Source organism: Stomoxys calcitrans, chromosome 4 (genome assembly GCF_963082655.1).
Source record: "Stomoxys calcitrans chromosome 4, idStoCalc2.1, whole genome shotgun sequence".
Lineage (NCBI taxonomy): Eukaryota > Metazoa > Arthropoda > Insecta > Diptera > Muscidae > Stomoxys > Stomoxys calcitrans.
The window spans coordinates 171,613,920-171,639,380 of record NC_081555.1 but is presented as its reverse complement, the minus strand read 5'-3'; the positions used below and the strand labels follow the sequence as shown (position 1 = coordinate 171,639,380).

The window sequence follows — 25,461 nt, the reverse complement described above, 5'->3', positions numbered from 1 at the left end:
GAATTTTCATGGATTTCCTCAAAATGTCATTTTCATAGATAATTGCTTCAAAATTGGATTTTCATATAAAATTTTGAAGGCATTTGATTTCTAATTTTTCAAGTTTTTGCCTGTTAGGGCGAGATCATTAAATTTTACAATTTCTGTTTGTTTCTCTTTCGTGACGAACCGAATGAGCGGAGATGCAAATGGAAAAGGAAAGCCAAACACACCAACCACTATGGGACGCTTTTCGTCTTTGGTTAGAAGACTTTTCAACCATATTAGGTGTGATGGCTTCAATGGCCGTGCGTTGGTATGTTGTATTTACATTATATACATTAACCAAGCTCGACAACCCTGCTTATTAGTTGTACTTTTTTATTTTTCCAGTGCATGTATTTTTGTGTAATGACAGACATTCTATCTGTATCAAATTACACATCTTCCGTACTACACATGATTTTGTCCATCTGTTGGAAGTTGTATTGATGCCTTCGAACGCTAAGACAACGGCGTTTGATTTTCATGAAATTTATTTTTATTACAAAGTAATATTTGAAGAGGAGACCATCGTAGCGCAGAGGCAACATTTATGGCCATGTAAAAACTTCTCCCCAAAGAGAGAGAAGGATATCAGTGAGCTTAAAATGAGCTTTATCAGTGAGATTAAAATTGAATTGAATCCTTACCCTATATCTCGGAGATTGGTGGGCTCCACTCCACTAAACACCAACTCAACCCGGGCATATTTGCCGACTATGGAAAAATGGGGCTCAAATGAAAGGTCTTTGGGAGAAAAGCATGAATCTGATATAAACTTTCAGTGTCTAGGCGACAGCACCAACTTAGAGCTGGCAAACTATTGATAATGGCAACATTCGATATTTCTAGAAACAAATATCGATACTATCTTTAATTTCGTATCACCGATATTTCAAACGAGAATGAGAAGAAAAAATTCAGGAAGCAATAACAATGCATAGAATTTCAATAAAGTCAGTTGGAAGTCATGGGAGAAATCATTGTTAAAAAATTTTTGCCTAAGCGGATGGAAAACACGCCCTCTATAGGCGCAATGTATCTTAGAGGAAACATTAAAGGTAGGATCGTTTATTTTTGTTCAATTTTGGAAAAAAAATTGTACATTGCCGATAATATCGATAGCAAAATATCAATCGATATTCAGACAAAAAATAAAATATCGATAGTGTTATCGATATTTTGCCAGCTCTACCCCAACTCCATAGCACCCGCCATATAGGCCCTATTTATCGAGTATAGTAATATGGGGCTCAAATAAAAGGTATTTTAGAGTAGAGCACGAATCTAATATTATTCAGGGCATTCTCTGGGTGATGACCTCACCCACTAAACACTTTCCCCAAACCGGACATATTTGTCAACTATGGCAAAAGGGGCTCAAGTAAAGGTTATTTTGTTATTCTTTGCATTGCATAGAGTTAGAGGACTTATTAAGCCCTGTTTCAAAATAAAAGCGTGTTCTACACTGTACTCAATAGTCCTTGGTTATGGACATATATACCGACCATGGCACTATCGGGCTCAAATTAAAGGCATTTGGGAGTATAGTACGAATCTGATAAATTTTTTCGAAGCAAAGGTTCTGGCTATCCCAATCCATCACCAAAATCAAACCAGACTTATTCATGTCAATATAGGGTTCAAATGAATGGTATTTGGGAGTAGAGAACGAATTTTACATCCACACTCGGCATTTGTGAGGCTATCCCACTCCATATGGGATTTGGCCTTAGGTCAAGGCTTTTAAGAATGGAGTACATCTGAAAAACCAATAAAAAAATCATAGGGTTTCCCCCTTGTTCCCAAGTGGAATGTTCATGGGCAAAATTTGCATTTTTTGCATTCAAATGAAGGCATTTAGATGTAACATACTGTAAGCATGGTATTTCTCTTATATTGTCGAATAAAATAAAACATAAAACAATAAAAACATTCAAAAGAATATTTTGTGAAAGAAACCGCAAAGGAGCGGGCCCGGTTCATCTTGTTTTCCATAAAAATTAAATTTGGACAAAATTTTTTATAGAAATAAAATATTGATCAAATTTTCTATAGAAATAAAATTTTGACAAATTCTCTATAGAAACAAAATTTTAAGCTAATTTTCTTTAGAAACAATGAGTATTTAATTTTGCGATCTTAGTCTTTAAGTCATTATTATAATATATTTTGCATATCAACCATAAGGAGTAGTTCATTGTAATTCCTTTAAATTGGCCGCTGCGTTATTTCAAGTTGCATTATCTGAATAAAATGTCTATAAAAATTAAAATTTGACGTATACCACAGACCCATTTGGATGGACGTTCTTTCTTGCCGCTCCCACCAGTGAACACACAGAATGATTAGTTTTTTTTTTGCTTCTTTTAGATCACATTTTAATGTGTGTATAGAATTTTTTTTACAATTAATATCGTCACGTCATTACTCGCTCACTCACTAGTAGTTGTATTCTCATTCTTATACCTCCTATACACAAGCACACACAACACAATGTTTGCTGGAATGATTGTTTTACAATAAAATTTCTACAATCTTTAATTTCTTTATGTACATTCTCGAATACCTGCAGCTGCGACAATATTCAGTCTTTATTTGTATACACCGATGATTTTGGGATGATGGGCCTTAGGGGTAATAGTAACGATAGGCAAATGTTTCAATGAATTTTGGTCTGGCACACGTTAGTAAACTATAATCGATGTCTATGTTGTCGTATTTCTCTAGAGATTTACGAGTCCTTTGTAAGAGTTCGGAGGCATCAAATTTGGTTTTTTGCGAAGAAGTTTTGCCCAGAAAAGTGTCCACCAAATGTGTCCATACAGAGCCATTTTCGTTTTCTTTGGTAGGAGAATGGGTCATGAGATTTGTGCCTATGGCAGATGTTGTGCTGATGGCACTGGTGTTAGTCGCCACATAATTTCTATTCACTTTTGAGTCAGGTACTGTCAAGTCATCCGCCTTTGATGGTGTCTGATCATCTGTCGAGGCTGCAGGGGCTAGCGATGGCTCCACAACTTTGGGAGTCTTATTGTCAGATTTTTGTTTATTATTTGTATCGAGCATTAATTTCTGCAGTTGTTCCAAGGTGTCACTCATACGTTTTTCAGCCTCCACTATGCGTTTGGCATAGGAAAACAACTTCAATTGTTGTGGCACATCCACAGTTTCAATGGGCAACTTGGATATTTCATCATTGGTTAGCAAGGCTTTGTGATTGCGAGGTTTTTCCTCCGAGCCGTTGATAAGTATTTTCAGCAAAAGATTTTGCATGGCTGTGGTATTTGTCAAGGCTCGGGTGTATTCCATATACAAACTGGTCAATTTATTCCATATGACATTGTTGGAGCTGTCACTCTGATCACCATGCAGCACAAGTATAACTCGCTCCACCATTTTGCGATCAAATTCCCCAAACGAATGTAAATTGAAGGCTGTCAACAGTTGCATATTCATTTTGTATCGTTGTTGCAGCTCATATAATTCCCACAAGGTTTTGGTGGTGCCCTCAAATTCTTTCTGGGTCACCGATCCCAGCAATTCGTTGATATTCTTTTCAAAAAGCTGCAGGCTACTGATATACGTGGGGTCCAGGGTAAAGTTTTTCAAAAATCCCACTGTATAGTCTAGAATATCTTGGGGGCTTTTGAAATGTTCTCGTTTTTTGCTAAAGAATTCTTGCAGATCGGAAACCGTCAATTGATTGTGGGGCTGATTTTGCACATCCACTGCTGCAGGAGATGTTATAGTTGAGCCAGTTGCCAACTCATTTTTAACACGTTCAAAGGACTCCACAAGTATATCTCCAGCAGGTTTATTATCGTCATCAAAAACCTCAATATCCACTGCCAAACTAGGCTGAACTGGATTCTTTGAGGAAGGCGGAGGTTGTGGATGCACCACTTTCTTAAAACGATCACGTTGATAGTGCAATGGTGATTTGGTACGACAAAATGAATTGGTTTCAGATTTTTCCTTCATGTGAAGTTCAAAATCTTTTTTGCTCAAAACTGAGTCACCATAGCTTTGCAAATCCATGCCATCGAAAATATCCTGCTTATGATCATGGCAACAATACAAGGCAGACATGTCCACTGGATGTGCCTCCGTATTGAAAATATATGGACCACTGTTGATAATACATTCGCCTTGTTGAGCAGTTTCTATGATGTCTCCATGGCCGGCATCGTTGTGTAAAAAGTTTGCTTCGTCAAAAAGCAAGAATAAATATTTGGTTGTCTCCGATAAAAAGAATGACTCCATGCGATTTTCCTTTTCATGGGTAACAACATTGCGTATCTGAAAACAAAAACCAACGCAATAGAAATATATACGTAAGGAGGGATTAATTTCTCTTTACCGTTGCATAGCCACATTTTGTTTTTGCACTATGCTCTATGGTGTGCAAAATACTCTCCCCCAGCTCTAGCAAAAATTCGTTCTTAGTCGCCCTGTACAAATACATTACAGACTCCACCAGTTCTGGGCGCAAGGGATAGCTTTCTCTATTGGTTGCCGCTTCTCCTGTGGTTATGGTGTAGAACTCTGGCAAGAATCCATATTTACGCCAAACACTGGCATAATTCGCAATGGTCTTTATGGCAGCCTCTCTATCGCCTATCATGCTTAAGATGCCCGGCCAAAATGCCTCAAGCGATTGAAACACTGGCAATGTTACTTGACCCTTATTCATATTGGCCCACACATACCAATCTTCATGGCGCAAATATTTATCTATGGCCGCACGAGCTGTATGGAACATCTCCAATAGTTCTGGTCGTTGCAAAAGTATGCCTGCCTTTACCATATATTCGAAAAGGGAATCTACGCCAGCGCCTATACCCGAATCCAAGGCCGTCCAACGACCACTTTGTACATCAATGTGATTGCCAAACAATCCTATGGGAGATCTTCTATTCCAGAGCGAGTGTAAGGCATTCAGGGCTACCTCTTCGTAAATGCTGTTTCCAGTCAAGCGGGACAATGTGCCAAACTCCACCAAAAGAGTGCCCACACCTGCCGTGCAAGTTATGGAGGTTTCTCCCTTGGGAACACCATGACGTAAATTAACTGTGCCATAAGGCATGCCAGTCGATGTATCGAATGCTGGCAGTAGACGTTTTGCCACATCTTCGGCCATACGCAAAAGAGGACCCTAAAAGTATAGAAAAAACTCAAAATAAGCTAAAAACTGAACAAACCATAAATTAATTTCTTTACTTGACATGGCCAACCAGCTTCTAACTCCACTCCTGCCTTTTTAGATAGCAAATGTGCTGACAGAAGACCTCCAACTATGCGTATATTTGTCTCAAATACCGACACATTTATGTCTCTGTTAAAGTCCATTTTCTTTTCCAGCAACTTGGCTATTCTGCGGAACTCTGTGAAATTTCCCATAGTGGCCAATGTGTCCAGAGAATCAATCATTGTCAAGGAATAACTGCCCCATGTATCAACACCATCACATGTCAGCGGCCGCAGCTCATCGTAATCAGAAGCATATTTTAAATATCCCTCGTACGCATGTTGAAACATGCTTCGTACTTGTTCCCTGAGAAAGGAGAAACACATTTTTACTGATAAAATAAAAACCAAACATCCACGTAGCCTTTTCAACGCATTCCCTCCTGCCTACCTTAATTCTAACTTTCGTTCTTTGGTGTAGTGTTTTAAAGCATAGACATGACTGGAGCTGGCGCAGAGGAAGATTACTACTAGGGCAAATATAATAAAGTTCAGCCAAATATGTCTAAACAAACCTATAAACATTTTTTTACTACAATTAATAAAATCTAAATCCAATTAGCGATGTGTTCATGGCGAAACAAAACAAAATATGTTCAGTGCAATCCAAACTACCGGTATCAGCTGTTAAAACTTGAGCTAGTATTAGGTGTTGGAGAAAATTATTTTTTTTTTGCGAACATACCCACATGGTTGAATTAACCAGGTTGGTTCACTTGCCCAACAATAACGAAATCATCTATACAACCCGGTGATGATGTTGGCGCAAATTGCCACTAGACTGTCAAATTTCTGGACACTTCCTAATTGACATTCTAGTTTTTGTTTGCATTATCATGTGCAGCAGCCACAAGATCAAAAGATTAATGATTAAAAACGTGTAAATTATAAATTAATACAATTAAAAGGTGAAAAAAGGAACAAATGGGAAATGGGATTTTAAAATCCAAACCAAGCATTTGACGTTCTAGTGGGATATGGAAACAACTCTGGAGTTGGAAAGTAACTCTGTACACATCGCATGATACGTACGAAAAATTCAATATGCAAAATGAATTTTCGAATAAATATGTAACTCTTTCCATTAAAGAGAGCTCTTATATCATCGCACATATATGGCAACTCATGTCTGTAATCAAGGGGGATTTAAAAAGGTGATCTCACGCAAACTGCTGCTAACAGACAACCCGGTTTGACGGTTATAAGATGTTAGATTTTTGTTTGCATTCTCTTTGTTGTTAACTTCTTTCTCGCATATTCTCTGCTCATTTACGCATACGTATACACACACACAAATTTCTTTGCGTGTGTTGGCAAAACGTTGATTAGCTTGATTGGGGTTGTTGTACAAATGAGACCACCTTTAATTGTTTCGTCATGGTCTGTAATATAAATAAAATACATATGAGAATATCTGCCACTTAGAGCGCGTTCGTTTCGAATTTGACGTACATTCAGAAAGTTTTCTGGAAGCAGAGAGTGACTGCATATATGTAACGCACATATCGTGTTTAATTACCCAGAGATTAAACCCTATTAAAACATTCTGTGATGCTGAAGACATTAATTGTTGGCTGCACTTTTTTGCCATATTTACAAAACTTAATGCTTCTTTAAAGTAGGTTTATTTGACAGAATTCTTTTATAGAACCGTCAAATAAAACAACTTTAAGGTGAAGTTACATACTATGCGCGAGCATTAAAAACGTATTAAAACTGCAACTCTGCAAATCCTACAAAAGTAAGGCGCAAAAGTTAAACAATTTTTAACTTTGATGAAAGGCGGATTTTAAAAACGTGATCTCACGCGAACTGCTCTTAACAGTCGGCCAGATTTGATTGTATTAAGATGTCAGATGAATATATCTTGCTAGGCTTAAGGTGGAGTTACATACTATGCGCGCGCATTAAAAAAACAAAATATTGAGGCACTGTATGTCAAAAAAAGCCCAACTTTGATATTGTGTATGTTACTAGTTAGCGCCATTTTTCGTTGTATGTGTGTGTCATGGTTCTTAACTATAATGCACACGCACAACCAAGCTCGTTGACAAATAGTGCACTTCGCGAGAAAAAATTGAACTCAGCTGTTTACGGTACACTACCTGGTAATTATGTCATGAAGCCTAGTACTAACTTTATTCGCACGAAAATTGTCTATTAATTCGTTGTGAAATACGATGCATTCTATTGGACGACAAATAACAATCTATGGTACAATTAAGAGGTAGAGTCATTAGCACAACAACAAATATCTACCGCCAACAAAACTACCTTGAGAGGCAAATGCCGTAAATAAGAATGTCAAAGTGGTTCTGGAAATAAACTTTATTTTACAATTTATCTTCTACAAATGTGTTTTATATTTGTATTTTCATCATAAGAACACCGTTTTGTTGCTTATGTGTGAAATATCGGACTTGTTTTTAAGATTTTAGAAATATACCACTGCTGTGATATCAAGCCTTTGACTTTTAGATGTACTGCAAAATCAAAACAAAAATAAAAAAAATTTTACTCAGCTGCTCGCATGACTTCACCTTGTTAGTGCATCCTGGTAACAATCAAAGTAAATACGAAGAAGCAGAGTTGATTGATGCTCATTTCGTGTGTATATAATTACATTAACAACTTATTGAAGCGCAATTTGTATTGACGCAGCGACTTGCTCATTTTACATAATGTATTTTGAGAATTATTCGGGCGAAAAGTCGAAGTTAGTACTAGACTTTTCACGTGAACAGCTGTCAAACTCCAAATAAAAAAATGTGTGAAAAATTAAAATGCTTTTTTTCGGCTAATGACTTCAAAGTAACAATTAGGCACTGATAATCCTAATGTGATATGATGGCAAGGGCAAGGTTGTGTTGGTGCAGAAAAGTTGTCGTAAATATTTGAATTTATTTTTTTTGTTTATTTATTATGCAACAAGTAACCGATTAACAATCAAAATATTCAGAATGTGTAATAACTACTTCATCAAAAAATATATAATTTAATTTTAATCCTAATAACAAGCCCTATTATTGGTTAACTAATAATAAAAATATGTTCATTGGCCTTATTTACAAAACTTAATATAGACTTGAAATAGGTTTATTTGACAGATTTACTTTATAGAACTGTCGAATAAACCTATTTTAAGACTTCATCAAGTTTTGTGAAAAAGGCCGTAGGCATTTTACATAAAGTTTTAACAACAAATATATCAAGTCTGTGTGTTTATAACAAAATATTCAAAAATAATGTTTGATTAAAGATATGTATTTTTTAAGTTTCTCAAAACTAAAAACCAAGTACCCCGCCTAGTGTGAATGGCTTTTGGCCAAGGGGGATTTAAAAAGGTGGTCTCACACGAACAGCTGTAAACAGTCGGCCAGGTTTGACGGCTCATGTATGCCACACGTATACACACGCGCGCACAAATTTCTTTGTGTGTGTTGGCAAAATGCCGATCAGCTTGATGACAGGATGGCGGATTGCACCATATGATTTGTGGTTGTTGTATAAATGAGACCACCTTTAACTGTTTCGCCATGGCTTTTGGCTAGTAAAACTTTCGCATGCCTTTAAATAAACGACATGTTTCAAAGTGCTAACGGTCACTAACTGAGGGTTGGAATATGCTTCCGTTTTAATGCATATCATACTACTTTTTCGTGCAACTCTAGGGCAAATTGTCATACAGCCAAAAATACGCACAAACTAAACATACCCCTTGACGGAATTTCTTTTTTTGTTTCAAAATTTAACAATTTGCAAAGCAACTACAGATTATTTAAATAATAGTTCATTGACTGGCGCCTCAAAGCTACTTAATTAAAGGTGAGTTAGAATAATTTTCGAATATCATAAACAAATCGTGTGTGAGACTTGAGGAAATTGAAGTATGAAGGCATTGTGCCAGCAACGACAGCCAGCTCTTAGTTGTGGCTGTGGCTGTGAGACTCATGCTCGGCAGATTAAACATTTTTAACATTTTTGAAAACATTGGTTGATTTATTACTTTTAAGAAGTATAAGATGTGCTCTGCCATGTTTTTTTTATTGCTTGCTTTTGTCTCGAAGATGAGCTATCGGTCAAAGCAAACCAGCATTCTTCATCTGCTTTGGCCTTTTGGTGTTTTGTGGAAGTGCAAATAATATAGGTGTTTGTAAATATGGTTTCATTTTTGATTATGTGAAGTCCGGCTTTGCCGAATTATTGGTTAATGACGAGCAATTTGAAATTCTCAAATTATATACGGCAAAAGTATTTGATAATTTTTCAAGATTTTATTCAAAGTATTCAATCAAAGCCCATGGCTTTCAATTACGACGTTACGTCCCATTTGACATTGGCATTTGTATACACATAAAGCCCATACAGAGTTGCTATGCTAGTTGAAATACTATTTTTTATTGTTTATTATTAAATATTTTATAAATTGTATGTTAAGTTTTTGTATTATGTTGGCAAATTATATATATTTCCCATAAATTTGAGTTTTGGCATAAAATTCAGTTTTTAGTTTTTGTTCTGTCAAACACTTTGACATTTGATTGGAACGTAGTGTAGCTACGCTCCTCCCATTTGACAATTATGACAGACGCGAGTCAATCGATATTTTTTTTATAACTCGGTCGATATTTTCGTTTTTCTGCGAGTTAAATAGAAAAAGACATAAAATATTTTAAGATTTTTGCACGAAAGGCGAACAAAAAGCAAACTAATTTTTATTTCGCGGTTTTCGAAAACACTAACAATGTGCAAATTATAAGAATATCAAAAATATTTCGCAAAGAAAGATCTACAACGACGTCTACGTCTTAATTTTTCGCTTTATGTGAATGTTCATTGTGTGGAAGTGCACGACATTGAAGTTCCATAACTGCTGATTTGCTGCTGTCCGCTGCTGCTGTTGTTGTCGTCGTCGCCACCACAGCCAACAGTTATAACCATCACCACTAACCAGCCACCAGCCAAACACCGCTGTCGTTGCCGCTGTCTGTCCCTGGAGCTGTTTTTTTTATTATTATTATTATTTTCTTGGAGTAGCCAGCCCACTATTATTCTTATGAGCCATTTGCAGATCTTGGCAAATTTACGGCGGTGTCATTGATTTGGCAACTAGACGTGTTCAAGGCAGACAGTTATCGAAAGGTTGGTGGAATTGTGGTTCTGTGGTAGGGGGAAAGTGTTGTCCCCCATTTTCACGGCCGTATAGTGGTGCTGCGTGTTGTGTGTGAGCCCAGTTAGTCAGTCATTCAGTTAATCGGCCAGCAGCCCCTACCAAACCGTTTGTGTTATAGAGAAGCAGTTGCCATTTGTTTCATCCTGCAATTGTAGGCGAAGGAGGAGGTGGAGGTGCAAGTGTAAGTTCAGCTGGTCTCTAATGTCACCACAATTAAGAAGAGGAACAAAAAAAAGTACACACAAAATAACAATACAATGTGTGTGTTGTTATGGTTTTAGTTTTCGCGTAAATTTTCTATTATTTGTTTGTATTTTTATAGTTTCATGCTAGTATGGCTGAAGCTGCCCGCCCGTCCCTTCGTCGCTTCGCGCCTTTGTTTTGTTCTTTGTATTACGCCACAGGTACTAACCATACTCTCCCCCATTGCATCTGTTTGATGGATGGATGATGCCACTGATGATGATGTTTTCGATTGTCTGCTCTTCTTTTCTTTCTTTCTTTCTTTCTCTCTCCCTTCATAGTTTTTTTTTATTGTTTATTTTGCATAGAAAAAAAGTGTCACTACTTTTCCTATTTACATTCGCACAATTTGCATCACACTACTGCAGTATTAGAGAAAGAATTCAATGTTCTCAGTCAGATAAAATAAAATACAAAACAAAACAGAATGTACAACGATACACAACAACGACGGCGAGTTCTTGCTCGAGATGGTGTTAATTAATTAAATATTTTGTTTAGCAGAAAAAGCAAAACATCTGTTATTGGATTTACACGACTTTTGTTAAAGGAATTTTACCGTGAACATATTACCTACATACATACTCGGTATATGTGTTTGTACATCTAGCCGCTTCCAGAATTGACCCAAAGTTTTTGTTTTCCCTGGAGTAGGTTGTGGTGTATCGTTTAGAAATTCTTTCTCTTTTTGTTTGCAGTTCATTGACTTGCTGTTTTAAAGCACTTTTATTGTTGTGCCAACAACAACTGCGGGTAATAGCAAGTAAGTTTCATTGCCGATTAGTGTCGTCAACCAAGTTGTCTTCTGCAAAACTGGGTTTCACTTGCATAACATCAATTACCATCATACTTCAGATGACTAATCAATGGTTTTGTGTTTTTATGACTTCCTTTTTTATTTTAAAATAAGGTTAGGGCCATGTGTAACCGTTTGACGTTTAGTATAGACAGTTTAAAAGTATAAATAATAACAATACTTTTGTTAATACAAATGATGATACTATTATGGATCACCATCATACAGATAAGTCAAAAAATTTAAGCCAACAAAAAATTTCCCAATCAATTTTTTAAGTGATTTAAAATGATATGTTGTTGTTGTTGCCACATTTGCATGTGGAGGTTGCGATCCTCGTCAAGATCTTATAGGTAAATTCGGTCCATACGACCGATCGCCGTGAGAACATGAGAAAGATGATTATTTAAAGCCGTCAATAACTCGCCTTGTCATATCGAGCATCGTAGACAGTGTTTGAAAGACAGTACCACCCGGCCTTGGAGGCCACCGAAGCGCAGAAGTTAGCATGTCTGCCTAAGACGCTGAACGCCTGGGTTCAAATCCTGGCGAGACCATCATAAAATTTTCAGCGGTGGTTATCTCCTCCTAGTGCTGGTGACATTGGTGGAGGTGTCTTACAGCGGCACGCCGTTCGGACTCGGCTATAAAAGGGAGAACCCTTATCATTGAGCTTAAACTTGAATCTCATTGATATGTGAGAAGTTTGCCCCTTAGTGGAATGTTCATGGACAAAATTTGCATTTGCAATGCCAGACATAAGAAGGAAGAAGATAAGAAACCAACATGCATGACAATAATGGGGATTCGGGCGGCTGGAGAAGTTCCCTTCATTCAGCCATTTCAAGCTCCTATTTTAGTCAAGAAAGGCGAAAGGACCATGTGCCTGAAAATAATTTAGACAGGAAAAAGGTCTCCGTTTAGGAGAGGCATTGTCACAATAGGTACTTTACCGTCTATAATGTGCAAGTCCGCCATGTGTGCAGCGCCGCGTCAAAGTCTTGACATTACAATGGCTTGTCAGGACCAATTTCAGTAGTGAGAGCGATAGTTAAACAGACCAAGTTACCTCATATTGGTGAATAGCACTAACTTAATCTTTCGGAAGTTTACGTCAAGATCATTGGTTGTTGTTGTTGTTATAACCACATTTTCATGTGGAGGTAGCGATCCTCGTCAAGCGCCTGTAGGTGAGCAAGCTTTTTTTCGGTCCAAAGAACCGATCGCCGCAGGAACAGAGTAGCCATTGGTTATTTAAGATGCCAATAACTCGCCTTGTCATATCGAACATCATAGGCACTTAGTATTTGTGCTCGATACCGCTGATTGTCCGCGAATGCCGTTGCAGCTACTCCGTATGGAGCATTCCCCTATCCGCAACCTGTGGACGCGCCCGGTAGCTCGCAGCTAAGCTTTTTGTGATAGCAAAGAACACCCCACAGCTTGTGTGTTGCACACAGCTATCCCGTGCCAGGAAGATCATTGGTCAATCATGGCAGCATACTATATGCACTTTGAACAATTCCATGGCAGCCGGTTGTTCGTACCGGACCCGATGGAATTCTTCATCGGCAAGGGCTGCCGTCTCGGTGTAAAACACGCTGCTACAACAACAACAACAACTTTGAACGGCCACACACTAAGATAAAAACGTCATCGTCGTAGCCTACAAACTTTAACCCTTAAAAATGGATATAAAAACCGTCCTTGTGGTGATTGAGCTCTAGTCACAATATTCCTTTTTAAGCCCTCTGCTAGCGAAACTCTAATTATCCTGTCCAACATCAACATTGTATGAACTCAATTCCGGAGGTATCCCCATGTCCACCAGATAGTCATGCATTTGACACATTTGATGTGTGGTCCCAGGTTATAATCGAGACATACGTTGACGAAGTTGAAATCAGTTCCAGCCCAAATGGAATTGAATTAGCGCTACCCTGGTCTACCATGGAAGGTTAAAGGCATTCATTTGGTAGCTATTTTACCGCTACAATAACCGAGAGAAAACTATTTAAACCTGCCATCTTTGTGGTTTTGTGGGTAAAGCCTCTAGAGCTATTAGGAATTTTGAAAATTTTTAAATTGGTTTTTTCTAGTTTGGCACTCAAAAATCAATAAACTTCTGTCTTCTTGCCCTGAATGGTCGAAGCAAATTTGCTGACAATTTTAAAAATTATGGCGAATCGAATTTTCTTCGCCTTTTTACAAATCTTGACATATCAAGTTCCCATAGAAGAGGCTTTGTTGTAGCAATTCGCCGATGCGGCCATCTTATAAATACGCCTTGGATGACACTATTATGAATCAACGTCAGAAAAGTTAAGCCAATGAATAATTTCCCAATCAATTTTTTAAGTGATTTAAAATGTTGTGGTGTTATTGTAGCCACATTTGCATGTGGAGGTTGCGGTCTTCGTTAAGATCTTTTAGGTAAATTCGGTCCATAAGACCGATCGCCGTGAGAACATGACGAAAACATTGATTATTTAAAGGCGCTAATAACTCGCCTTGTCATATCGAGCATCGTAGGCAGTCAGTGTTTAAGAGCCAGTACCACCCGGCCCCGGCCTTGGAGGCCACCGTAGCGCAGAGGTTAGCATATCCGCCTATGACGCTGAACGCCTGGGTTCAAATCCTGGCGAGACCATCATAAAATGATCAGCGGTAGTTATCCCCTCCGAAATGCTGGCGACATTTGTGAGGTACTATGCTATGTAAAAACTTTTCCCCAAAAAGTTGTCGCTCTGCGGCACACCGTTCGGACTCGGCGATAAAATGAGGTCCCTTATTATTGAACTTAAAATTGAATCGGGCAGTTCTCATTGATTTGTGAGATGTTTGCCCCAGTTCCTTAATGGTATGTTCAGGGGCAAATTTGCACTAGTGTCCAGAGATCTTTTAAAAATTAATTGCTTCAAATTTCCAAATATGATCCGATGCTAAGGGGTCCAACGCAACTCATTGTTCCAAATTTCACCGAAAACGAAAATGAATGCGCATTCTATGTGCCTGAGAACTTAAAAATCAGACGATGGCTTTATCCAAACTCGGTGTTGTAGTCGGCAAATCGAATATAATTCACAATTGCAAATTTCACCGAAATAGGGTCTGACGAAAGGACACGATTAGGTCGTGTTTATAAATTTTACAGCGAACTAGTGTGCGTTCTTTGAAGGGTTGGAAGGGAATAATTCGATGTATTGAAAATGGTATGACAAATTAATATGCTCAACCCTTCCGTGGGGTATAAGACTATGTAGGTTTTGGTAGGATTTTTTTCAATTTTTGTTAGGAAATAATTTTCTTGAGTGGCAACACTGCCTGTGGTACACGATATGGCAAGGCATATTGCTTTGACAGCATATTGTTATGCCTTCGCACGGGCAGAACCTTGGCAAATTTATACAAGGTAAAATCATTAGCCCAACAACAACAAAATTAACTATACATTCCTGTGGAGATAGTGGCCAAAATTCCCACTAAGCTGTCAATTTTCTAGGCACTTCCTAATTGACATTCTAGTTGTTTTTTTTTTTTTTGCATTATCATATGTAGCAGCCACAAGATCAAACGATAAAAAATGTGAATCTTGTGACTGCTAAAAAACTTAAAATCCAAAAAAAGCATTTGACATTCTGAAGGATTTGCATACAACTCTGGAATTAGAAAATCTCATAAGCTGGGCTAATCAGCTGGGCTAATCAATTTACCATGTATGAATTTGCCTAGGTCAGTATCCTTTGTTTTCTGATGGATTTGGTCTACATGATTACGGAGGAGATAGCCCATCGCAGTACGTAGGTAGCATTTTGACAAATCTAAATGTTATTACACAGTTTACCACTCATCTGGCGAGTTCACACCAGCGTTTCATAGTTGATCATTGATCGACAAATTGCTTTGTATAATATGTGTGTTCGCTTACTCAAAAGTCATGTGCGTACTTTTTTTTTACCAGCAGAAGAGAGCGAAAGGGTGCGCGAGAGCGAGAAACACCTTTTGAGAGTTTAGTAATTTTGAGCTTTCAACTTTCTATTGGAGGCCACCGTAGCGTAGAGGTTAGCAGGTCCGGCTATGACGCTGAACGCAGGGGTTCGAATCCTGGCGAGACCATTAGAAACAAGTTTCAGCGGTGGTTTTCCCCTCCTAATGCTGGCAACATTTGTGAGGTACTATGCCATGTAAAACTTCTCTCCAGGTGTCGCACTGCGGCACGCCGTTCGGACTCGGTTATAAAAAAACAGGCCCCTTATCATTAAGCTTAAAACTTGAATCGGACTGCAATCATTGATATGTAGGAAGCTTGCAGCCGTTCCTTAGTGGAATGTTCATGGGCAAAATTTGCAATTTTGCAAAATTCTTATAAAGATTTTTCCCAGCAGAAATTTTGAAGGATGGAAAAACTGTTTTATGAAAACTAGCTGTTTAATTTAAATATATAGTAATAAGAGAGCAAAGGCTGTTCTTACTTTTCTGCAAATAACGGCCTAATAACAATCAATACGTTCAAGATACGAACTTTCTTGGAGTTTAGAGAGAGACTAAGACCTACTCTGGGTATGGCAAAACAACATAAATTGAAAGCCTGACCATAGCTGAGTAATGAGAAAATAAAATGGGAGTTCAGAAGTTATGAAGTCAAATGGTCAGTCAATGTGGATAATTATGGGGAAGTGGTCAGTTTCCAATTAAATAATAGGTTGCTTGAAAAACGTCATTTAACAGACCGGGTGATGTAGTAGCGATGTCTGACGAAGTGCTTAAATCTCCTTTCCCTCCCACATTATTTTTGACATATCTTAACTTGCCTGGACACGTCATTTAACAGACCGGGTGATGCAATGGAGATGTCTGGCGAAGTGCTTAAATCTCCTTCCCACCCCTTTTCTTTATGGCATGTCTTAACTTGGGAAATAATACTATTGTCTCCATTCCAATATGTCCTTGTAACATAAATTTATAGATGTTTGCAATTTTAAAAAGACTTTTAGATATCTACAGCTAAACATATTCCCAAGCATTTCAATGTATGTAGGTAGTACATAGGTATTCATTTAACATTGGCGCTAGTTGGATGGTATCCAAAAATTCATTATGATGTTTCGTACCATATGTACCAACATATACAAATTTTTTTGTATGTGTGATAAACATATATATGTATGTATATCTTTATATATCTAAATTTATTTACATAAATTAATACGGCACCCCGGTAGCCGAGTTGTTAGCGTGCTTGGATTACCAGTGCGGGGGTCGTGGGTTCGATTCCCGCCAGAAGCCTGGTCTGCCGCTACTGTGGTATCAGAATAGACTTAAAATTGTCTAAGTGAGTCTGTAAAGGACTGCCACTCTTACCTAACCTAACCTACATAATTTAATACAATAAATTTATGTTTACGTACATGTAAATAAAAGCATGTCAGTACCAGTGTTGTCACTCAATAAAATTATTTCCTTCCAAAATTTAAGAAAAATCCTTCCAAACCTGACCAAAACCTACTAAATGTTCTACAAGCCAAAAATGCGATATATGTTTTTATACCTTCCATCGAAGATTTGGCCATTTTGCCATTCCATTATTTTGCCAACACATTATACATCTTCAAACCTACAAAGCGTTATATTCATAGACGATGTCCGTCCGCCTTTCTGGTTGAAATCACTCTACAGCCTCAAGTTCATAGATGGCCTTTATCTTGAAATAGTGCCCTTTGTACCGATCTTTCGATAAGAAATCTTGAGCTCATAAAATTGTAGTTTTGTCACGATTTCAAAGAACAAACGTTCCGAGTTTGGATAAAGTGATCTCTGGATACAAGGGTTTCAGCCCAGAAATGCACTGTTATTACGTAGGGGCAGCGTTACCGTTGAAAATATTCAAAAAAGGGCACAAAAGTTTCGTTCGTGGAAAAAGATAGCAAAATTTTTTAAAAAAAGATGGCACGAAATGTGGCGCACTATAAAGGCCTAAAATTGTGTGAAGCCGAATCATACAGTAGGGGACCGACGAAATACTATGCTACATAGGAACTTCGTTATAGAAAAATTGACAAAAATTTGATTTAATTTGACTCGGACTATATTTAGATACTTTAATTTTGAATCGGACTATATTTAGATATAGATGCCATACAGACCGATATCCCGATAAAAGGTCCGAAGCGAATAAAAGCTTTATTTTTTATCTGATTTCGCTGAAATTTGAAACAATAAGTAGTTTTAGGCCATTCGACCCAAATATGGAAAAGATCGGAATGTGTTTGAATATAGCTTTCATATGAACCGATGTGCCGATTAAGGGTCGGAAGCTCATAAAAGCTTGATTTATTACCAGATTTTGTTGAAATTTGTAATAAAAAATTTAACAGTGATTTATACTTATTAGACCACTCCATATCCGTGTCGAATTTGGGTGCATAAGATTTCTTAAAAAATTTCTTATCGTACAACCCATCTCCGAGATCTGGTCAAATGCAAGACCGGCTATAATAGGCAAACATAAATCATAGCCCAAAATTAAATTTCATAGAAAATTTTCTTAAACTTTGATTTTTATAGAAATTCACTGAAAATTTGATTTTAATATGTGTACATATGGAGACTACCTTAGCGCAGAGGTTAGCATGCCCGCCTATGATATTGAACGCCTGGGTTCGAAACCTGAAATCCTGGGTTCGAATCCTGAATCAGAAAAAAATTTCAGCGGTGGTTTTCCCCTCCTAATGCTTGCAACATTTGTGAGGTACTATGCCATGTAAAACTTCTCTCCAAAGAGGTGTCGCACTGCGGCACGCCGTTCGGACTCCGCTATAAAAAGGTGGTCCCTTATCATTGACCTTAAAAACTTATATCGGACTGCACTCATTGATATGTGAGAAGTTTGCCCCTGTTCCTTAGTGGAATGTTCATGGGCAAAATTTGCAAAAAATGCATTTGCATTTGCATGTGTACATATGTAACTCGATATTTGATTTTAAACTTTTTTTAGATAATGTTGCCAAAACTTGATTTCCCTAAGGCTCTATCACACTATATGTTATTGTTTAGATTAGGGCGGTGCTCCATTTCTTCTGACAAAAACATAGAGAAATCAGCTGTTTTTGCTGTCAGTCGGATAAAAGCAAGGCCAAATTAAATTGTTTCCACAACTTTATGATTTGGCCAGCATTCTCACAACTGTAGCAAATTTTGGGCATTTTTACAAAACAACGTATATTAGTGTGATAGCAAAACTGATGAATTGTTTGTAAATTGACAATTTTGACAAACATAATGCAATACTAATGATACATAATAAGTGGCATGTCATAAATTAAGAACACATAGTGTGATAACAGCTTTAGGCAATAGTTATTAAATACAATATTAATCATTTTTGTTTTGCAGACACATATTTGTTGTAGATATTTCAGCACACCTCTTTTTTTAATGGTGTTGGTGGGTATAGGTACCCCTTAAGATTCAGGTCACGTGATATTTAGAACAATAGGAGGTATTGTTATTATTCCTATTGTTTAAGGTCTAAATAACTAAATTTTTTAGTTCTTATTTTAGCCTTTATTAGTTTTTATAATAAAAAAAATTGAAAAAAAAATGTCTTGTTACCATCAAAGAACTTTCAACAGAAATAATTGCCGTTATCGTTTAAGGGAATTTCCTTTTCTTTCCCTATCTCTCTCTCTCTCTCTTTCTCTCGAAGTTGATTGGTTGGACCCTAATGAACTTGACAAACATTTGAGTTAATCAATAATTCAATGTTTACAAATTGTATCAAACTAAGGTATTTACTCATCTCATTAAATTGCAAATACCCGCAATAACATAATCTGAGTACACAAAAGCAACCTGGCTGGTAGCTGGGTAGCACATGTCGTCTCAGAAGTCGTCTAAAAACAAATGGCCAAGTTTTCACTTTAATCGAGTCAATCCACAAGCAACTACCGTCTTCACTCTCTATTAAGGTTCTGTTTTTTTCCTACTATCTTTAGCTTATCTTGAGCAATCAAACAAAAATATCATACATGGCGTAATAGAAGAACAAAAAAAAAACGGCACGGGACTCAATATTTTTTTACAAGCAATTGTCGCGGTTGGTTTTTTTTGGGCCTCTTCTCTATGCGTGACTGGTCGTCCGTCTTATGTTTTTTGTGTTGTTTATCTCATAGAAATTTTCGTTGTTTTCTTTTTTTGGTCTTGGATTGACTGTCCCACCCCCACCATCAACCGCACACTACACCACTGTTGCGAATGGTGTGTCGAATGATAATCGTTGTCGTCGCGTATTAACTACTAACTGGTCGCTGTCGCTGCTGACTTACCCGTCATTATAACCAACCATCAACACTGCGATGATCCATCATTGCCAATAATTTGGGGTGTATATGTGTGCGTTTACCTGAAAGCAGATTAAGCCCTTAGACGGCAAAGAACGATGGTGAGCACCAATCTTGTGGTGCCAGTTGTGTTGTGGGGGCCCTCGGCCCCCACCCATTGTGTGTCCAGTGTTTTCCTTTCCGATGACCACACTACTTTGGCCACAGGATGTTACGATGGGCAAATATGTTTGTGGCACGTGGAGCCAGTCACTTTGAAGATGTCACCCCGCTGTCTGTTGGTGGGTCACACAGCACCAGTTTTGTGCCTGGTTCGAGCTTCCATAATGGCCGATTGCAATTTTCTGGTGAGCTCTTCAGAGAATGGTGAGATGTGTACCTGGGATATGACCGATGGCAAATGCATGGAATCCGTTAAACTGCCTCAGGTCCACACACAAATACAGAGCTATCACACAGCCAATAGCAATGATGTACGTCTCTTCTGTATTGGTTATTATCCTGAGATAATGGTAATGGACCCCTTCAGTCTGGAGGTCATCTACACACTGAGTTCAAAAGTAAAACCCGATTGGATATCCGCCCTGCATGTCTTAAGACCTATGCGACGCAAAGACGATGTTGTATTGGCCATAACCACCACGGGTACAGTGAAGGTGTGGACTTTGATTGGCAGCGAGAACAAACATGCTGAACCAATTTATGAAAATGAATCGAAAGAGATTCGCTGTCTAAATGCCATCACCATGAACTGCTGCTCACAAAATCAACGAACGGTGCTAATCGTCTGCACCAAATATTGGCAGATTTATGATGCCGGTGATTTCACAGTGCTCTGTTCGGTCATTGCCCCTACTCGAGAGCGATGGCAAGGTGGCGACTTCATCAGTTCGGATCGCGTGATGCTTTGGACGGATGAAGGCAAGGGTTACCTTTATAAATTACCGGCGAATTGTATACCAGACAATAAAGAGTTCCATTCGAAGAGTGTCATACGCGATGCACCATACCTCTATTATGTGCTGCAGCATCCAGGAGATAAGGTGTTGTCCTGCCCTCCCGCCATGAAGCTGTTGCGTAGCGAGCCTGAAGGCAAACCAGTGAGTCATTGTTTACTGCGTGGCGATTCGGAGGGATTTATCTCGGTGTGGACAGTTCCTGATGTTCCTCTCGACAATATTAGTATTCTGCAAGCAAAACAAATGCCTCCGCGTACCCTTAAGCCGTCGGTGTGCACCTCTCTGATAGAGGCTTGGTCCATAATGGATCCTCCCCCTGTGGGCATTTTAGATCAGTTAGCCCGCATAACCGATCATCCTGTAAAATTGACATCCAGTATTTATTTACCTCAACAAAGTCGTCTGGTTATAGGTCGAGAGGATGGGTCCATTGTCATAGTACCAGCTACCCAAACAGTTATGATGCAATTACTGGTGGGCATAAAGCAAAACTTCAGTGAATGGCCCTCCCACCAGATACTCTATGGCCATCGGGGGCGTGTGAACTGTTTGTTGTGCCCTTCTTTGGTGCATCCCCGTTATGAAAAGTCTCTTCTGTTGTCAGGTGGAGTAGATTTTGCCGTCTGCCTATGGGATTTATATAGTGGAAGTCTGCTGCATCGATTTTGTGTCCATGCAGGAGAGATCACACAGTTGCTGGTACCTCCAGAGACATGTAGTCCGCGTATACTGAAGTGCATTTGTTCAGTGGCCTCAGATCACTCCGTCACGTTATTGAGTTTGCAGGAACGAAAATGCATAACTTTGGCTAGTCGTCATCTGTTCCCTGTAGTCACCATCAAATGGAGGCCTTTAGACGATTTTCTTATAGTCGGCTGCTCCGATGGATCGGTGTATGTATGGCAAATGGAGACCGGCCATTTAGATCGTGTGCTACATGGCATGCTGGCCGAAGAAGTGTTATCGGTGTGTGATGAGCAGACTGCCGACGATTCCAGTTGCAACACAAACGCCACAAATTCGGAGGGTATGGCCAATCCTGCAGTTCACTTCTTCCGTGGCCTAAAATCGCGCAATATGAACGCCATCAGGCATGCCACACAAAGAGGCATTACCCAGTGGCAGCAGTTGCATGGTCACAACCAAGGCAACTTTGACTTCCTAATGAAACACCGCAGCAATCCCCTCATCATTCAGGGCTTACGTACGAACCCCAAGGACGCCGAAAGCCACATCCTCTTCTTCGATATCGAGGGACTTATTTTTGAGCTGCACAGCGAGGAATATGCACAAATGACTGCCACCGAGCTGGAAGCCCTGGGAGTGGTGTTTAACAATCAGAAAGACAAAGCGTTGCATGTTGAGGCCTCCAAGAAGATCAGTGACTTCTTTGGCAAAGTTAAAAATAAGGCAGGTGACATGGAGAAAATGTTGAAGGACAAAGACAAACATGGCCTTGTGCAGAAGTTCAAAGAAAAGACAGAGATTGTGGAAAAGAAAGTGCAGGCCAAGGTGCAGGAAAGTATTCAAAAAGTGGTGGAGCCCCAAGATACGCCTACCGACGACGGTAAAAGCGATCTGCAAGCCAAAATGGCCTCCAAGATGGAGGTAACCCATGTCATGGAGGTGGCCCAGTTGTTGCTTTCGTTGCTGCACTCATGGGGCCTAGATCCCCATTTGGACAAGGTGTGCGAATCGCAATTGGGTTTGCTAAGGCCGATGGTGCCCGTTTCCTTTGGCATTCTTTCGAAGGGTGGCTATATGTCACTGCTCCTTCCCACATGGCAGAACAACTTTGAGCTGGGCGAGGGTGTTGTGGTACCAAGTAGCTCGAAAAAGCGAGACATTCCAGCAGAATTGCTCAGACAAGAACAACTTACTGTAGTCTTCACTTCCCGCCTGCACTGGGAGTTGAGTACAACCCTTACCTCCAATCACATATTGGCCTTGGTGGCCATGTCCAACACCTTGTTGTCAATGAATTCGGCCTCATTTTTGCCTGATAGCGAGCGCAGCAAAAAGCTTATGCGTTTGGCGCAACGCAGCGACTCCACTTTGGCCACCGAGGAGGAACGTGAGGAATTAATTGCTCACCATATATCACAAATAAAACAAGGATGGAGCCTTCTCTCCACTCATCACTGTTTCCTATTGCCCGATAAAATCGAAGCTCTAGAACCAAAGAAATTCAAAAGACCCCAAGTTGAGATGATGGCCAAACGTTGGCAACATCACTGCATCGAAATAAGAGAAGCCGCCCAACAGATATTACTGGGTGAACTGCGACGCATGGGCAAAAGAGGTCGTAAGCAGTTGGTGGAGAGCTGGGCTCAATATCTGCCAATGTTTACGCACACCGAACCCATTGCTCAACAGTTTCAACAACAACATGCGGCAGCCAATGGGGCCAATGGCCATGCAAATTCCTCGGCAAATATGTCTGGCGTCGCAAGTATGGGCTCTAACGGCGATGGCGAAGAGGACTATGAGGAAGAAGAAGAGGAGATAATACGCAAGCCGTCCAGTCTATCCGAACTGAAGAGAAAACAGACAACGGCTGTGATATTATTGGGTGTCATAGGAGCGGAATTTGGTCAAGACATAAACCAAGATTCACCCGTTCGAGGCAGTATTGGTTCGACGGCAGCCACCACAGCAGGAGAAAGGCGAAAATCATCTGTGGTGGAAGGTTTTGGTATTGCCAATAACTTGGCTCGTCTTACGTCCATGGCGTTGGCCCATCTTCTGTATGCTCCTCCTACACCAAAATTGCCTCAATACACACCGTTACGAAGGGCAGCTATAGACTTGCTGGGACGTGGCTTTACTGTGTGGGAACCCTATTTGGATGTAAGCAAAGTGCTGCTGGGGCTCTTAGAATTGTCGTGTGAAGGCAAATCAGTGCCCAATCTGAATTATAAACTTCCGTTGACCCCCCAAGCAGATGCCTGCCGTACAGCGAGACATGCCTTGAGGCTGATAGCAACAGCCCGTCCAGCAGCGTTCATTACAACAATGGCACGAGAGGTCGCCCGTTACAATAGCATGCAACAAAATCCTCAATCCATTAATGTGCCACTCACCCAATCGGTTTTGTTCAAGGCCAAGGGAGAAATTCTCCAATGTGTGGAGATGTTGATCGACAAAATGCAGGCCGAGATTGCTAGTCTGCTGGTGGAAGTTATGGATATAACACTGCATTGTCTGGACAATGCCGAGCTAAAGCAACGAGGCTTAGTCGATGTGTGTCCCTCAATATGCCGTTTTAATCAGGTGTCACATTGTCAGCAGACGCGACGTATTGCGGTGGGTGCCATCAATGGCCACCTGGCCATCTATGAGTTGAGACAAAATAAATGTCAGATGATACCGGCGCATACACATCCCATAACCTCATTGGCGTTCTCGCCCGATGGCAAATTTTTAGTCTCCTATTCGTGCAATGAGAATCGCCTATCGTTTTGGCAAACCAGCACAGGTATGTTTGGCTTAGGCCAGTCCCAGACACGCTGTACCAAAGGTTATTCCACGGCACCCATACCCGATGTGTCGCGTCTCAATCCCATGCGTTTGGCCAAACTGGTATGGATCAATAATCGCACTGTAACTCTAATGCTAGCCGATGGTTCGGAGACACGTTTCAATGTCTAAGCATTCAGGATGTGTGCGAATCGCCACAATTATGTGTACAATCAATGCAGAAGAAGACATTTACCCAACGGTATTAACATGGACATCTCCTCCACACAACGCCGGCTGGTAAGAAGATGGAGATGTAGAAAATAAACTAAAAAAAACAGAAACAAAAGAAAGCAAACTAAATGTGTAGTAGAAGTGCGCAGCAGCAGCAGCAGTGTAGCCCCCCCTCCCCCCTCTTTATAATCAATTATTCATGTTTTTTGATGTTGTTCTATATACCTATACCTACATATATTTTTAAAGAGAAAACCAAAACAAAAGCAAATAACTAATTTTGCAGTCGATCATTGTGTTTCCCAGTGAAGAATGATGATCCTCTGCAGGAAAAGAAGAAAATTATCACCCCCTCCACAAAACTAGACTTTAATAAAATATGAAACAAAAAAGCAAATAAGGAAGAATGCCATTGAGTAAACCAAACACCAAATCCATAATGTTGTTAACACAAACGCAAATGCAAACACACACATATATAATATACACGAACGAAAATGTCATACTTACACTCAGGTTCATTTGGATAGAGACTAAGCTACATTGCAAATCGATTTCGATAAATGACAGACACTTCAAGGTTATTAAGCTTTGGTTTGATTTTCAAGTACAAAGCTTCAATTTGGGGTTGGCCATAAAGTCAAAATGGTCCTATAGCATAAATAATAAGACTTATTTTTATATCGATAGGAAATAGTTTGATATTGTGGTTATATGTGCATATGTATCATATTGAGCAAAGCGGAAGAAGGGGCTAAGTGACTCTTTGTAAAAAGTTTAAAAAATTTTAAAAAATTGGCAAAATTTTTGATTACAATGCCGAAAGTAGAACAATTTTTCAAACGCTTAATTCTGGTGTACACAAGACATAGAAAAAAACTAAAAATCGTTTTCCATCACGAAATTAATTGATCAAGTTAATTTTTTTGTTGAAACTGCTTCCTTCAGTCATGGAAATGATAGTATCAGTCAACGTTTTTGAAGAAG

General features: G+C 39.3%; 3 protein-coding genes across 4 annotated transcripts in view; 2 read left to right on the top strand and 1 right to left on the bottom strand.

Annotated features, from left to right (window-relative positions):
• Nucleotides 1-2,385: 2,385 nt before the first annotated feature.
• On the bottom strand, nt 2,386-5,856 carry LOC106090554 (uncharacterized). 2 transcript variants are annotated; one of them, XR_001221854.2, is made up of 5 exons: nt 5,663-5,856; nt 5,245-5,578; nt 4,385-5,179; nt 2,591-4,323; nt 2,386-2,524 (listed from the first exon to the last, which is right to left on the bottom strand). XR_001221854.2 is itself a non-coding variant. In XM_013256790.2 (4 exons), exons 1-4 carry the CDS (start codon nt 5,794-5,796, stop codon nt 2,653-2,655), a joined length of 2,934 nt encoding a protein of 977 aa, XP_013112244.2. In that variant the 5' UTR covers nt 5,797-5,856; the 3' UTR covers nt 2,386-2,652. The 2 variants fall into 2 exon arrangements, 1 of the variants encoding a protein (XP_013112244.2); XM_013256790.2 differs by having other exon boundaries at nt 2,386-4,323.
• A 3,119-nt stretch (nt 5,857-8,975) lies between these two features.
• LOC106090547 (protein lin-9 homolog) overlaps nt 8,976-25,461 on the top strand; it is a 28,029-nt gene continuing 11,543 nt past the window's right edge. Inside the window, exon 1 of the mRNA XM_013256781.2 lies at nt 8,976-9,096. The gene's annotated coding sequence lies outside the window, so the exon portion shown is untranslated. The remainder of the gene's footprint in view (nt 9,097-25,461) is intronic.
• Nucleotides 9,883-24,582, top strand: LOC106090546 (WD repeat-containing protein 7). The gene is made up of 2 exons (XM_013256780.2): nt 9,883-10,625; nt 19,895-24,582. The coding sequence occupies exon 2, from the start codon at nt 19,921-19,923 to the stop codon at nt 24,430-24,432; it is 4,512 nt and encodes a 1,503-aa protein (XP_013112234.2). The 5' UTR covers nt 9,883-10,625; nt 19,895-19,920; the 3' UTR covers nt 24,433-24,582.

What these genes read in the sequence shown, in the direction of transcription:
- LOC106090554 (XM_013256790.2), bottom strand. Translation starts at nt 5,796, where the DNA reads ATGTTTATAGGTTTGTTTAGACATATTTGGCTGAACTTTATTATATTT. An exon ending in GAACGAAAGTTAGAATTAAG is followed by an intron (nt 5,579 to 5,662) that starts GTAGGCAGGAGG and finishes CTCCTTTCTCAG; the next exon opens with GGAACAAGTACGAAGCATGT. An exon ending in AAGCTGGTTGGCCATGTCAA is followed by an intron (nt 5,180 to 5,244) that starts GTAAAGAAATTA and finishes CTATACTTTTAG; the next exon opens with GGTCCTCTTTTGCGTATGGC.
- LOC106090546 (XM_013256780.2), top strand. Translation starts at nt 19,921, where the DNA reads ATGGTGAGCACCAATCTTGTGGTGCCAGTTGTGTTGTGGGGGCCCTCG.